This window comes from Heterodontus francisci, chromosome 32, assembly GCF_036365525.1.
Source record: "Heterodontus francisci isolate sHetFra1 chromosome 32, sHetFra1.hap1, whole genome shotgun sequence".
In the NCBI taxonomy this organism is placed as follows: Eukaryota; Metazoa; Chordata; class Chondrichthyes; order Heterodontiformes; family Heterodontidae; genus Heterodontus; species Heterodontus francisci.
In genome coordinates this window covers 6,515,862-6,531,661 of record NC_090402.1, presented here as the reverse complement: position 1 = coordinate 6,531,661, position 15,800 = coordinate 6,515,862, and the positions used below count along the sequence as shown (strand labels likewise).

Sequence of the window (15,800 nt, the reverse complement as noted above, 5' to 3'; positions counted from 1 at the left end):
AAATTCCATTTGCCTTCCTTATTACCTGCTGTACCTGCGATACATGCATGAGGACACCCAGATCCCTCTGCACTGAAACACTCTGAAGTTTCTCTCCATTTAGATAATAATTTGCCTTTCTATTCTTCCGACCAAAATGGATAACCTCACACTTATCCACGTTAAACTCCATCTGCCAAATGTTGGCCCATTCACCTAACCTATCCATATCCATTTGTAAATTTCTTATTTCTTTATTGCAACTTACTATCCCACCTATTTTAGTGTCATCTGCAAATTTGGCTATAGTACCTTCTATCCCTGCATCCCAGTCATTAATATAGATTGTAAATAGTTGGGGCCCGAGGACCGAACCCTGTGGCACCCCACTAGTTACATCTTGCCAACCAGAAAAGGACCCATTTATCCCGACTGTCTGTTTTCTGTTGGTTAGCCAATCCTCTATCCAAGCTAATAAATTGCCCCTAACCCCATGTGATCTTACCTTGTGTATTAACCTTTTGTGCGGCACCTTATCAAATGCCTTCTGGAAGTCCAGATATACTACATCTACAGGATCCCCATTATCCACTTTGCTTGTTACAGCTTTGAAGAACTCTCGCAAATTAGTCAAACACGATTTACCCTTCATAAAACCGTGCTGACTCTGATGGATTGCGTATTGACTTTCTAAATCTCCTGTTATTACTCCTTTAATAATGGATTCTAACAATTTCCCAATGACAGATGTTAAACTAACTGGTCTATAGTTTCCTACTTTCTGCCTCCCTCCCTTTTTGAATAAGGGCGTTATAGTAGCTTTTTTCCAATTCACTGGAACCTTCAGGCCTACAGGGAGAGGGTGCTTCAATCTGGAGGTGCTCTCTCTCCAAATTTTTTTAATCTGTAATTAAAAAACAGATTCAGCAGCCAGGCCACCACTGCGGGGATGGGGGGAGCTCCTCTACAGTGTGGCCTGTGGCTGTTCACACACCCTCTAGGTCTGCCTGGACCACCAACCCCCTGGTCTGCTGCCAGGTGCCCATCTCCAGGCACCTAAATTGGCCCCCACCAGTGCAGGAACCATGCAGGTGGGTGGTCCTGCCGGCCCCCGATCCTGCCTCCGGTCCTTGAGCACATAACTTAGGGTACTGAGGGAGTGCTTCACTGTCGGAGGTGCTGCCTGTCAGATAAGATGTTAAACTGATGCCTTGTCTGCCCTCTCGGGTAAATATAAAAGATCCCATGGCGCTATGTGGAAGAAGAGCAGGGAGGAGTTATCCCTGGTCTCCTGGACAATATTTATCCCTCAACCAACATCACAAAAAGATGATCTGGTTATTACCCTGTTGCTGTTTGTGGGATCTTGCTGTGCGCAAAATTGGCTGCTGCGTTTCCTACATTACAACAGCGACTACGTTTCAAAAAGTACTTCATTTGCCGTAAATGTTTCGGGATGTCCAGAGGTCCTGAAAGAGGCTATAGAAATGCAAATCTTTCTTGATAAGGTAGCTGGGAATTCTTTTTAAAGAAAAATAAAGCTGACCTTTATCTCTGGGGGTTCCAGGCATTTCCATGGTTCCACCGCCTTCACTAGTAGGACCCATAGGAGCCCATCAGGAGGTCGGTACACGTCATTGCCCTGGGTATACTGGCCTCCGTACTTACACCAGGTCACACTGTGAATGAGAATGGAAATGGGATGAGAATGGGAACAGGAAGGGAATGTGCAATCTCTGTCTTTGAATGTGATGTAGAAGAACAGTCACAGATCCTGAACTCACAGGGGAAAGCCTCTCAAGAGCCTCGCATTAACAGGTCCACCTCTCCCAACAGGTCTTCTCCACCGCCCATGGCCTGGAGGTCCATGTCAGGAGGTCACACAGCGGGATGCGACCCTTCGCCTGTAACCTGTGTGGGAAAACATTCGGTCACGCAGTCAGCCTGGAGCAGCACATGAACATCCATTCACAGGTACCCATCCAGTCTTGGTGTTAGTGTTACTGATCTGGGTCTTTAAAATAACAGGACCCCAAATACCCACGGGATGCCAAAAGGAGGGGACCCGTACCCCAGTGAGAGTCAGCACCTTCAGGAGAGGAGGGGACCCGTACCCCAGTGAGAGTCAGTACCTTCAGGAGAGGAGGGGACCCGTACCCCAGTGAGAGTCAGCACCTTCAGGAGAGGAGGGGACCCGTACCCCCGTGAGAGTCAGCAACTTCAGGAGAGGAGGGGACCCGTACCCCAGTGAGAGTCAGCACCTTCAGGAGAGGAGGGGACCCGTACCCCCGTGAGAGTCAGTACCTTCAGGAGAGGAGGGGACCCGTACCCCCGTGAGAGTCAGTACCTTCAGGAGAGGAGGGAGAGACTTATGGAAAAAAGTATTGTGATATTCCCCCCCCCCCCCCCCCACCCCTTCCCCTGCCCCCACCAGAGCTGTGTGTTGAGTTTGATGGTATGCTTTTATTTTTAAGATTCAGACTCACTTGTGTTAATTTCTTTTGCAGGAAAAAGTCTTTGAATGTAAAATGTGTGGGAAAAGCTTCAAGAGGTCGTCTACACTGTCCACCCACCTACTGATTCACTCCGACACGCGGCCCTACCCCTGCCAGTACTGTGGAAAACGCTTCCACCAGAAGTCAGACATGAAGAAGCACACCTACATCCATACAGGTACACAGGAATACACCTACATGTGTACAGGTACACAGGAATACACCTACATCCGTACAGGTACACAGGAATACACCTACATGTGTACAGGTACACAGGAATATACCTACATCCATACAGGTACACAGGAATACACCTACATGTGTACAGGTACACAGGAATACACCTACATCCATACAGGTACACAGGAATACACCTACATGTGTACAGGTACACAGGAATACACCTACATCCATACAGGTACACAGGAATACACCTACATGTGTACAGGTACACAGGAATACACCTACATCCATACAGGTACACAGGAATACACCTACATCCGTACAGATATACAGGAATACACCTACATCCATACAGGTATACAGGAATACACCTACATGTGTACAGGTATACACCTACATGTGTACAGGTACACAGGAATACACCTACATCCATACAGGTATACAGGAATACACCTACATGTGTACAGGTACACAGGAATATACCTACATGTGTACAGGTACACAGGAATATACCTACATGTATACAGGTACACAGGAATACACCTACATCCATACAGGTATACAGGAATACACCTACATGTGTACAGATGCACAGGAATACACCTACATCCATACAGGTATACAGGAATACACCTACATGTGTACAGGTACACAGGAATACACCTACATCCATACAGGTATACAGGAATACACCTACATGTGTACAGGTACACAGGAATATACCTACATGTGTACAGGTACACAGGAATACACCTACATCCATACAGGTATACAGGTATACAAGAATACACCTACATCCATACAGGTACACAGGAATACACCTACATCCATACGGCTACACAGAAATACACCTGCATGTGTACAGGTACGCAGGAATACACCTACATCCATACAGGTACACATAAATACACCTATATGCGTACAGGTACACAAGAATACACCTGCATGCGTGCAGGTACACAGGAGCGGCTGCAGGACATTCTGAAAGGGGAGGGTGAACAGTCAGAGGTCGTGGTACACATTAGTACCAATGACATAGGTAGAAAAAGAGATGAGATCCTGCAATAAGAATTTAGGGAGCTAGGTAACAGATTAAAAAGTAGGACCTCAAAGGTTGTAATCTCTGGATTACTCCCGGTGCCACGTGCTAGTGAGTATAGGAATAGGAGGATAGAGCAGATGAATGTGTGGCTGAGGAGATGGTGCAGGAGGGAGGACTTTAGTTTCCTGGATCACTGGGACTGTTTCTGGTGAAAGTTGGACGGGTTGCACCTGAACTGAAACGGGACCAACATCCTTGCTGGGAGGTTTGCTAGTGCTGTTGGGAGCAGTTTAAACTAATTTGGCAGGGGGATGGGATACAGAGTGGAGGTACAGTAGTGGGTGATGCACAGTCAAATATAGAAGAGAAACTGAATCAGTCTGGAAGGCAGAGCAAATATCGACCTGTTACGGCACAAGTGAAAAATGCAAGGCTGGATTGCATCTATTTTAACGCAAGGAATCTTACTAGTAAGGCAGATAAATTGAGGGTGTTGATTAGCTCATGGGAATATGATATTATTGCTATCACAGAGACATGGTTGAGGGAGGGGCAGGACTGGCAGCTCAATATTCCATGGAATCTTCAGGCGTGACGGGAGGGGATAAAAGAGGAGGTGGCATTGCACTGTTGATCAAGGAGTCAATTACTGCAGTAAGGAGGGATGATATCTTAGAAGGTTCCTCAAATGAGGCAATATGGGTAGAACTTAAAAACAAAAGGGGGCAATCACTTGGCTGGGAGTGTACTACAGACCTCCAAACAGTCAGGGAGAGATAGAGGAGCAGATATGTAGGCAAATCTCAGAGAGGTGCAAAAATAATAGGGTAATAATAGTAGGCGAGTTCAACATCCCTAATATTAACTGGGATAGTCTTTGTGCAAAAGGCTTAAAGGGGGCGGAATTCTTAAAATGCATACAGGAGAGCTTTTTGAGCCAGTACGTAGAACGTTCTACAAGAGAAGGGGCAGTACTGGACCTAATCCTAGGGAATGAAGCTGGACAAGTGGTAGAAGTATCAATGGGGGAGCATTTCGGGGACAGTGACCATAACTCTGTAAGATTTAAGGTAGTTATGGAAAAAGACAAAGACAGACTGGAAATAAAGGTACTGAATTGGGGGAAGGCTGATGTCAGTATGATTAAACAGGATCTGGCGAAAGTGGACTGGGAGCAGCTACTTGTAGGAAAATCTACATCAGATCAGTGGGAGTCATTCAAAGAGGAAATAGTGAGGGTTCAGAGCCAACATGTACCCGTTAAGGTGAAGGGTAGGACCAACAAGTCCAGGGAACCCTGGATGTTAAGGGATTGGATCAGGAAAGAAAAGAAGGCTTATGGCAGATTCAGAGCGCTGAAAACAGCGGAGGCACTAGAGGAATATAGAAAGTGTAGGGGGGGGGGGTACTTAAAAAAGTAATTAGGAGAGCGAAGAGGGGACATGAAAAAACACTGGCGGGCAAGATAAAGGAAAATCCCAAGGCATTTTATAAGTATTTTAAGAGCAAGAGGATAACCAGGGAAAGAGTAGGGCCCATTAGGGACCAAAGTGGCAATCTGTGTGTGGAGCTGGAGGATATAGGTGAGGTTTTAAATGATTACTTTTCATCGGTTTTCACTATGGAGAAGGACGATGTAGGTGTAGAAATCAGGGAGGGGGATTGTGATATACTTGAACAAATTAGTATTGAAAGGGAGGAAGTATTAGCTGTTTTAGTGGGCTTAAAAGTGGATAAATCCCCAGGCCTGGATGAGATGTATCCCAGGCTGTTATGTGAGGCAAGGGAGGAGATAGCAGGGGCTCTGACACAAATTTTCAAATCCTCTCTGGCCACAGGAGAGGTACCAGAGGATTGGAGGACAGCGAATATGGTACCATTATTCAAGAAGGGTAGCAGGGATAAACCAGGTAATTACAGGCCAGTGAGTCTAACATCAGTGGTAGGGAAACTATTGGAAAAAATTTTGAGGGACAGGATTAATCTCCACTAGGAGAGGCAGGGATTAATCAGGAATAGTCAGCATGGCTTTGTCAGGGGGAGATTGTGTCTAACTAACTTGATTGAATTTTTCAAGGCGGTGACTAGATGTGTAGATGAGGGTAAAGCAGTTGATGTCGTCTACATGGACTTCAGTAAGGCTTTTGATAAGGTCCTACATGGGAGATTGGTTAAGAAGGTAAGAGCCCATCGGATCCAGAGCAATTTGGCAAATTGGATCCAAAATTGGCTTAGTAGCAGGAGGCATAGGGTGATGGTGGAGGGTTGTTTTTGTGAATGGAAGCCTGTGACCAGTGGTGTACCACAGGGATCGGTGTTGGGACCCTTGCTGTTTGTCGTGCACATTAATGATTTAGACATGAATATAGGAGGTATGATCAGTAAGTTCGCAGAGGTCACGAAAATTGGTGTCGTAAATAATGAGGAGGAAAGCCTTAGATTACAGGACGATATAGATGGGCTGGTAAGATGGGCAGAGCAGTGGCAAATGGAGTTTAATCCTGAGAAGTGTGAGGTGATGCATTTTGGGAGGACTAACAAGGCAAAGGAATATACAATGGATGGTAGGACCCTAGGACGTACAGAGGGTCAGAGGGATCTTGGTGTTCTTGTCCATCGATCACTGAAGGCAGCAGCACAGGTAGATAAGGTGGTTAGGAAGGCATATGGGATACTTGCCTTTATTAGCCGGCATAGAATAGAAGAGCAGGGAGGTTATGATGGAGCTGTATAAAACACTAGTTAGGCCACAGCTGGAGTATTGTGTACAGTTCTGGTCACCACACTAAAGGAAGGATGTGATTGCACTGGAGATTCACTAGGATGTTGCCGGGGCTGTAGCGTTTCAGCTATGAAGAGAGACTGAAAAGGCTAGGGTTGTTTTCCTTAGAGCAGAGAAGGCTGAGGGGGGACCTGATTGAGGTATACAAAATTATGAGGGGCATTGATAGATTAGATAGGAAGAATTTTTTCTCTTAGTGGAGGGGTCAATAACCAGGGGGCATAGATTTAAGGTAAGGGGCAGGAGGTTTAGAGGGGACTTGAGGAAAAATTATTTCACCCAGAGGGTGGTTGGGATCTGGAACGCACTGCCTGAGGGGGTGGTAGAGGCAGGAACCCTCACAACATTGAAGAAGTATTTAGATGATCACTTGAAACGCCATAACATACAAGGCTACGGGCGAGGTGCTGGAAAATGGGATTGGAATAGATAGGTGCTTGATGGCCAGCACAGACACGATGGGCCAAAGGGCCTGTTTCTGTGCTGTATGACTCTATGAATACACCTACATGCGTACAGGAATACACCTGTATACACCCAGATACACAAGAATATACCTATATCCCAGTACCGAAAAGACAGAAAGAAAGACGACAGCACCATTCACGACCACCGGACATCCCAAAGCACTTTACAGTCAATGAAGTACTTTTTGAAGTGCAGGCACTGTTGTAATGTTGGAAACACAGCAGCTAACTTGTACACTGCAAGTTCCCACAAACAGCAATGTTTGTGTGATATTGGTTGAGGGATAAATATTGATCAGGACACCAGGGATAACTCCCCTGCTGTTCTTTGAAATACTGCCATGGGATCTTTTATGTCCATCTGAGAGGGCAGACAGGGCCTTGGTTTAATGCCTCATCCAAAAGACAGCACCTCTGACAGTGTGGCACTCGCTCAGTATTGACCTTCTGACAGTGCAGCACTCCCTCAGTACTGACCCTCCAACAGTGCAGCACTCCCTCAGTACTGACCCTCCAACAGTGCAGCACTCCCTCAGTACTGACCCTCCGACAGTGCAGCACTCCCTCAGTACTGACCCTCCGACAGTGCAGCACTCCCTCAGTACTGACCCTCCGACAGTGCAGCACTCCCTCAGTACTGACCCTCCGACAGCGCAGCACTCCCTCAGTACTGACCCTCCGACAGTGTAGCACACCCTCAGTACTGACCCTCCGACAGTGCAGCACTCCCTCAGTATTGATCCTCCGACAGTGCAGCACTCCCTCAGTAGCGATCCTCCGACAGTGTAGCACTCCCTCAGTACTGACCCTCCGACAGCAGAGCACTCCTCAGTACTGCACTGAAGTGTCAGCTTAGATTACGTGGTCAAGTGTCTGGAGTGGGTCTTGAACCCACGACTTTCTGTCTCAGAGATGAGAGTGTTACGCACTGAACCACAGCTGATAGCAAATGTTTTATAAAATTTTGATGATGCACGTAATTCAGAAGCCCTTCAGATCACCTGCTTCCCTCCTTGAACATGTTCCTGATACCTGATGATACACTCCCCACCTCGGAGCCCCAGCTGGAGCTCAGGAGCAGCATTCTCTGCTTCATGATTGTGCGTTCAAGTCCCACTCCAGATCCGTGAGTGCAAAATCGAAGCTGTCACTCCCAGTGCAATACTGAGTATAATAATTGTGTTTAGTTGGTATGCAGGTGGTGGGCATTAACTTAGGATTCACTTGTGCTCCTAAAAATAGATGCAGACTGAAACTGTCACTGTTTGGGGTTTTGGCGGGGTATGTTTGGAAAGTGTACCTCTGTGAATAAAAGCTTTTAAAGGTAAAGTCTGGTCCACAGTTCCATCCTTCGTTTGGAATCTAACACCATCTTTTGGATGAGATGTTAAACCGAGGCCCCGTCTGCCCTCTCAGGTGGATGTAAAAGATCCCATGGTGTTATTTTGAAGAAGGGCAGGGGAGTTCTCCCTGGGGTCTTGGCCAATATTTATCTCTCAAGTAACATTAATAAAACAGATTATCTGGCCATTATCTCAGTGCAATTCCTGGGATCTTGCTGTGTGCAAATTGGTTGCAGCGTTTCCTACATTACAGGGCAGTGGATGTTGTCTATATGGTCTTCAGTAAAGCCTTTGACAAGGTCCCTCATGGCAGACTGGTATCAAAGGTGAAGTCACACGGGATCAGAGGTGAGCTGGCAAGATGGATACAGAACTAGCTCGGTGATAGAAGACAGAGGGTAGCAGTGGAAGGGTGCTTTTCTGAATGGAGGGATGTGACCAGTGGTGTTCCGCAGGGATCAGTGCTGGGACCTTTGCTCTTTGTAGTATGTATAAATGATTTGAAGGAAAATGTAGCTGGTCTGATTAGTAAGTTTGCGGACGACACAAAGTTTGGTGGAGTTGCGGATCGTGATGAGGATTGTCGGAGGATACAGCAGGATATAGATCGGTTGGAGACTTGGGCGGAGAAATGGCAGATGGAGTTTAATCTGGACAAATGTGAGGTAATGCATTTTGGAAGATCTAATGCAGGTGGGAAGTATACAGTAAATGGCAGAACCCTTAGGAGTATTGACAGGCAGAGAGATCTGGGCGTACAGGTCCACAGATCACTGAAAGTGGCAATGCAGGTGGATAAGGTAGTCAAGAAGGCATACGGCATGCTTGCCTTCATCGGTCGGGGCATAGAGTATAAAAATTGGCAAGTCATGCTGTAGCTGTACAGAACCTTAGTTAGCCCACACTTAGAATATTGCGTGCAATTCTGGTCACCACACTACCAGAAGGACGTGGAGGCTTTGGAGAGGGTACAGAAGAGGTTTACCAGGATGTTGCCTGGTCTGGAGGGCATTAACTATGAGGAGAGGTTGGATAAACTCGGATTATTTTCACAGGAACGACGGAGGTGGAGGGGCGACATGATAGAGGTTTACAAAGTTATGAGCGGCATGGACAGAGTGGATAGTCAGAAGCTTTTTCCCAGGGTGGAAGAGTCAGTTACTAGGGGACATAGGTTTAAGGTGTGAGGGGCAAAGTTTAGAGGGGATGTGCGAGGCAAGTTCTTTACACAGAGGGTGGTGAGTGCCTGGAACTTGCTGCCGGGGGAGGTGGTGAAGCAGGTATGATAGCGACGTTTAAGAGGCATCTTGACAAATACATGAATAGAAAGGCAATAGAGGGATACGGTCCCCGGAAGTGCAGAAGGTTTTAATTTAGACAGGCATCAAGATCGGCGCAGGCTTTGAGGGCCGAATGGCCTGTTCCTGTGCTGTACTGTTCTTTGTTCTTTGTTTGTTTATTACAACAGTGACTACACTTCAAAGACAAATTAATTGGCTGTGAAGCGCTTGGGGACATCCTGAGGTTGGGAAAGGCGCTATAGAAATGCAAGCTCTTATTCTTTGTTAACTTGGCTTTTGTTTTTTTTTTGTTTCCAGGCGAGAAGCCTCACAAGTGCCAAGTGTGCGGGAAATCGTTCAGTCAGAGCTCCAACCTCATCACTCACAGCCGCAAACACTCTGGCTTCAAACCTTTCGGCTGTGAGCTGTGCACCAAGGGCTTCCAGCGCAAGGTCGATCTTCGGCGTCACCGTGAGACTCAGCACGGCCTGAAGTGTTAGGAACCGGCAGTCATCTGACGTTTGACAGCGGGGGTGGGGATCGCACAGGGGGCACGTTGGGCAGTTTAACGGTGGCCTTCAGCACTTCAGAACGACCGCCAGCAACCCCCCCACAGCAAAACCTTGTGCTGGGCACAGAGGTTCCAACGGGCACCTCAGTTAACAAACTGAGCAAACAGGGACCACTGAATGGGAAGCAACATCTGATCCCTGTTTGCTCTCGTCCTCCTCCCCTCAGAGACAGCCTGTGTATTATTTCTGAAGTAACATTATTGTAAGATCTTCAATCGGATTCCCCGATGGAGCAGCCAGTTCATCTGCTGAGTGATTCTCATCCTTGTCTTCAAATCTCTCTCACCTCGACCACCGCCCCCCCCCTCCTCTGCCTCTGTCACATCCTCCACCCCTACAACCCTCCGAGCTCTCTGCAATTCTCCAAATCCTGGCTTCTTGAGCATCCCACAGTCTCTTCGCCTCACCATTGGCGGCCATGCCTTCAACGGTCTGGACCCTAAGCTCTAGAGTTGTCTCCCTAAACCTCTTCGCCTCCCTCTCCTCCTTTAAGATGCTCCTCAAAATCTACCTCTTTGGCCAAGGCCCAAGCTTTTGGTCACCTGTCTCAATATCTCCTTTTTTTGGCTCAGTGTCAATTTTGTCTGATTACGCTCCTGTGAAGCAACTTGGGACAATTTACTACCTTAAAGGCAATATATAAATGCAAGTTGTTGTTGTTGCTCTCAGTTCTTGCATCATCCTTGTAAATTCTGTTTAATGCAATTTTTTTTTTAGTTTTGTTTCTCAGTCTCCTGGTCGAAGCATTAGGTGCTCAACTATTTGGACAGTTCTGGTCATTCTTGTAATGGGGAATGAAGACCACTTACAACCTGTCTCCAGCATGGGGCGGGGGGGGTGGGGGACAGCTCCCAAGAATCTTAAAACAATGCGGCACAGAAGGAGGCCATTCGGCCCATCGTGCTTTTGCTGGCTCTTTGAAAGAGTTATCCAATTAGTCCCACTCCCCCCTGCTGTTTCCCCACAGCCCTGCCAATTTTTGTCCTTCGAGTATTTATCCAGTTCCCTTTCGAAAGTTACTATTGAATCTGCTTCCACTGCCCTTTCAGGCAGCGCGTTCCAGATCACAACAACTCACTGTGTAAAAAAAAAAAATCTCCTATCTCCCCCTCTTTTTTTTGTGCCAATGATCTTAAATCTCTAATGTGTCCTCTGGTTACTGATTCTCCTGCCATTGAAAACAGTTTCTCCCTATTTAATCTATCCAAACCCATCATAGAAACTTGGGCACGGTGACTTACTGGAGTTGTTCAGTGACCCCCCCCCCCCCCACCACCCCTGCAATTTTGCATCCAATGCAAAGACTCCTGGCCTCATTGGACCCCAGAAATATTAAAATTAGGTGTAGCCCCATTATCTGACTGGACTGCAGCTGCACAGAGACCCTTTAGAATAGTAACTGAAGAGAAGGCCTTTAATAAGTTCTTTCAAAACTGCTCCCCACAACCCCCAATCACCATTTACTAAAATACTCCCAGCACTGACTGGACGGCTGCAGCCCTTTTGTAGCTGCTGGTCCCTGAAATTCCCTGCCCTGGAGCTCCCAGGGCTGACAGAGCATCGGGAGATGGGTTCAGCTTTGCTGAGCTGCTGTTGCTGCTTGTTTCTGCCGGGATGCAGCGGAGGGGCTGACCTGCTCCAGTCCCTGTAGCGCCCTGTAAGGATTGGATGACTGACTACGCCTTCCTTCTCCCTCCCCTACCATGTGTCTCCGGGCCACGCTGGTGGGAGAATTAGCCGAATGGTTATGACGGCGGTGGGATGGGATCCTGTGAGGAAACTGGAGCATTCCCCCATCACTAGCGTGTGTGGTGGAGAGGGTTGTCAACTCTCCAGGATTGCCCTGGAGTCTCCAGGAATTAAGGATTAATCTCCAGGACACTGCTGGGCATGGTGTAGTGGTAATGCCACTAATCTAGTAATCTAGAGGTCCAAGCTAATGCCCTAAGGACATAGGTTCAAAACCCACCATGGCAGCTGGTAGAATTTAAATTCAATTAATTAATAAAAATCTGGAATTGAAAGCTAGTCTCAGTCACGGTGCCATGAAACTATCATCGATTGTTGTAAAAACCCATCTGGTTCATTAATGTCCTTGAGGGAAGGAAATCTTCCGTCCTTACCTGGTCTGGCCTACATGTGATTCCAAACCCACAGCAATGTGGTTGACTCTTAATTGCCCTCTGAAATGACCTAGCAAGCCACTCAGTTGTCAAGGGCAATTAGGGATGGGCATCAAATGCTGGCCTTGCCAGCGACGCCCACATCCCATGAAAGAATAAAACAAATACTTGAGAGAAAATCATTGGGGCATTAAAAATAATTGTGTTTTTAATAAATTGTCTTTGAACACTTTCGTTTATTAGTTATAAAGATATCGGACATGGAAAGTAAAGTCTCTTTATTGACAGTCAAGAATCTCCCAGTGGGCTAATGAAGAGTCCAGTTGCTTTCTGATTGACTGTGGGAAGGCGGGGCACCATGACAATGGACATGTCAGGCAGCCAATGGCGGGAGTGTGGAGTTGCGGGGGTGGGGTTGGACATGACAAGTCATCCAACCAGAGTTGGCAATGCCTAGTGCTGTGTGGTGAGGGTTGTTTTAATCACTGTTATTGTTTCTCTTTCTGTTTCTGATACTGGATTAAGTTTATTGAGAATAAAATTGTCAAAGTAGCCGATTTTGTGTTGTTCGAGTTCTTTTCCTGGTCTGTATTCTGAAATCATTAATTTTTCTAAACCATGCCAGGCACTACTAAACTGTAACCTCTGACCTATGACCCGACAGGTTGTATCATCCTTGCCTGAGGGCGAACCTTAAAACATTGTACCACCCACAGCCGCAAGAGACTGAATCCTGCGGTTATATTCAGTGTCATCGCTGGCCAGGCACAGGTTGGAGGAGAGGAGGTTGACAGGAAAAGGTCCCAGGGTTGAGTGAGGAGATCTCAGCAGATGGTATGAATGCTGTGATTGATCTCAGTGCCCTAGCACTAGGGAGAAGAAAAATCAATCAGGCTTCCTGCTCCACCAGAACATGCACGTGTAGGCACAAGAGTACAGGAGTGAGTGGGTAAAGGTCTACAGTGATACAGGTGTGTGTTGGTACAGGAGTTTTTAAAAATTCTTTCATGGGCATCACTGGCAAGGCCAGCATTTGTTGCCCATCCCTAATTGCCATTGACAACTGATGGCTTGCTAGGCCATTTCAGAGGGCAGTTAAGAGTCGACCACATTGCTGTGGGTCTGGAGTCACATGTAGGCCAGAACGGCAGATTTCCTTCCCTAAAGGACATTAGTGAACCAGATGGGTTTTTAAAATAATTGATGGTAGTTTCTTGGCACAATTACTGAGTCTAGCTTTCAAGTCAAGATTTTTTGTTAACTAATTGAATTTAAATTCCACCAGCTGCCGTGGTGGGATTTGAACCCATGTCCCCATGGCATTAGCCTGGGCCTCTGAATTACTAGCCCAGTGACATTACCACGACATCACCGTCTGGTGGGCGCAGGAGTGTGTGGGTACAGGTGTGAGTAGATACGAGTGTGTGTGGGTACGGGAGCGTGTGTGTACAGGAGTGTGTGGGTACAGGTGTGAGTAGATACGAGCGTGGGTGGGTACGGGAGTGTGTGTGTACAGGAGTGTGTGGGTACAGGTGTGAGTAGATACGAGCGTGTGTGGGTACGGGAGCGTGTGTGTACAAGAGTGTGTGGGTACAGGTGTGAGTAGATACGAGCGTGGGTGGGTACGGGAGCGTGTGTGTACAGGAGTGTGCAATGTTACAGGTGTATGTGGCTACATAGAGTGGAAACAGATGTGCATTGCACCAGGTGTGAGCTGGCACAGATGTGCACGAGTACAGGTGTGCTCTCTATGGGCACAGGCAGCACTAGTATTGAAGCCGGCACTGAAGGAGTAAATCTTCTTGCTGCCTCATCTCTAATCCATCCGGCACAGCCATGTGATGGGATATTGCCTGCAGCTGTAGGCAAATTTGCCTGCGACCTTTACCCTCCACAGTCCATAAAGTGCTTCCCCCACCCACCCCCCCACCCCCCCCCCCCCCCCACCAACTCTGATCAGCTGAGGGCAAGAATATCTGGGAACATCAAGCAGGGGCACTTATTTGACAAGCAAATTTGTTCTGGTGTTGAGGGAGTTGATTGTTGCGAAGGAGTTAAGATTTCAGTATAGAAGAGGCATTGAGTTTCAACTCAAGTCATATCAGGTAGTTTTTTTAAAAAAAACCCTAAATCAGTATTGGAGCTTCTGGCTGAGGGTTGAACAGGTTCTGGGAGCTCTGGTGCCAATTATGCAAAGAAGTGAGTGACTTGTTCCATTGTATGTGAAGACGGCAATCTTTAATTGGTAGGTTCTGATAAGGCACCACTGGACTCTGGGACGTGCTGTCACTGTTCCCATGATGATGGTGCTATCCCGGTGAATGAGTTGGCCAAACACTGAACTATGGTGTGGCTTGGTGGGCAGCATTTCCTGCCCCTCAGACAGAAGATCATGGGTTCAAGGCCCCCTACGAAACAGTTGAGCACATAAATAGAGATGGAAAATGGACCATGTCTGCAGGGACATGATTTTCAAACCTCTAGATAAATGGGGAATAAACATAGCCAACGTTGCACCATCATGATGGCCACCTTTGTCTGCAGCTGCATCAAGCTGTGTGTAGACCCCCCAGTACGTAAAAACCAAGGAGGGAATTTTATCCTGCAGGTAGGGGTCTCAACATCTGGTGAAACCGATGCCGAGATCCCTGTGCCGCCTCTTTTCCAGAAGGCCCGCCAAATTTAGTGCCAATCAGGCACAAGTGGCCAGTGGTGGGCCTTCCGTAGGATCTATTAGAGGCCATTGGGGAGGTGGTGGCTACTGCCGGAGGTGAGCGTCCTGGAGGCCAAGGAGCGTCACTGGAGCCAGAGCTTAGGGTCAGGACGGGAGGGGTCGCAGGGGAGCGGGGTCGGCAGCATAGGCAGAGGAGTGGCCCTCAGCAGACCCCACCCCAAACCCACCTTCACTTTCCAATCTCGGGTCCCTTGTTCAGGCACTAAGTGCCTTTGAACAATGGACCCCCCCCCACCCCCCCAACACCCTAGGAGCCAAGAAACAGCCTGCACGGTTTTTTTCCGCCGTGCTTCCCATGTGGCCCCAGGACTGCCCGCTGCTTGGGCAATTGCAGCTGTGGCAGAAAGAAACCCTTAATTGGGGGTTAATTGCCCAGTTAAGGGCCTCAATTGGCAGCAGGGCAGGAAGGCCATTCACAGGGCAGGAAGGATTTCCCTCTCCGCATTGAATTTTGGGGGCGGTGGGATGGTGGCGGGAATCTCCCACACTCCCGCCCCACCCCCCCATCTCCCCGCCCCCTCCCCCTCGCCACCACCCCCTCCAAACCTGCCATGGGGGAGAGCATAAAATTCCCACCCCAGTTTCACCATGTGCTGACGTTCTATCTGTCCCCGAAGTTATGAAGGACGGGTTTGGCCACGGTGCTGTGGAACCCTCCATTCAGTTGGACTGCGCTGTGCCACTTGCCCCTTGTAGAAAAGTTTGTATAGAAAAACACCTTCGACCACAAGTCCATCAGACAGTGGTCAGCATGTAACGTCCTCGAGGCCCTGGGGGGAACAGAGATGGTGGATCCTGTC

The 15,800-nt window shown here is 47.8% G+C and overlaps 1 protein-coding gene across 2 annotated transcripts in view; it reads left to right on the top strand.

Annotated features, from left to right (window-relative positions):
- The window catches only part of gfi1b (growth factor independent 1B transcription repressor), a 31,889-nt gene extending 19,071 nt beyond the window's left edge, over nucleotides 1-12,818 (top strand). For both annotated transcript variants that reach the window (XM_068012094.1, XM_068012095.1), the window contains 3 exons: nucleotides 1,816-1,953; nucleotides 2,487-2,652; nucleotides 9,890-12,818. In XM_068012094.1, the coding sequence (XP_067868195.1) occupies nucleotides 1,816-1,953; nucleotides 2,487-2,652; nucleotides 9,890-10,071 (486 nt within the window). In that variant the 3' untranslated portion in view covers nucleotides 10,072-12,818. The remainder of the gene's footprint in view (nucleotides 1-1,815; nucleotides 1,954-2,486; nucleotides 2,653-9,889) is intronic.
- Nucleotides 12,819-15,800: the final 2,982 nt, after the last annotated feature.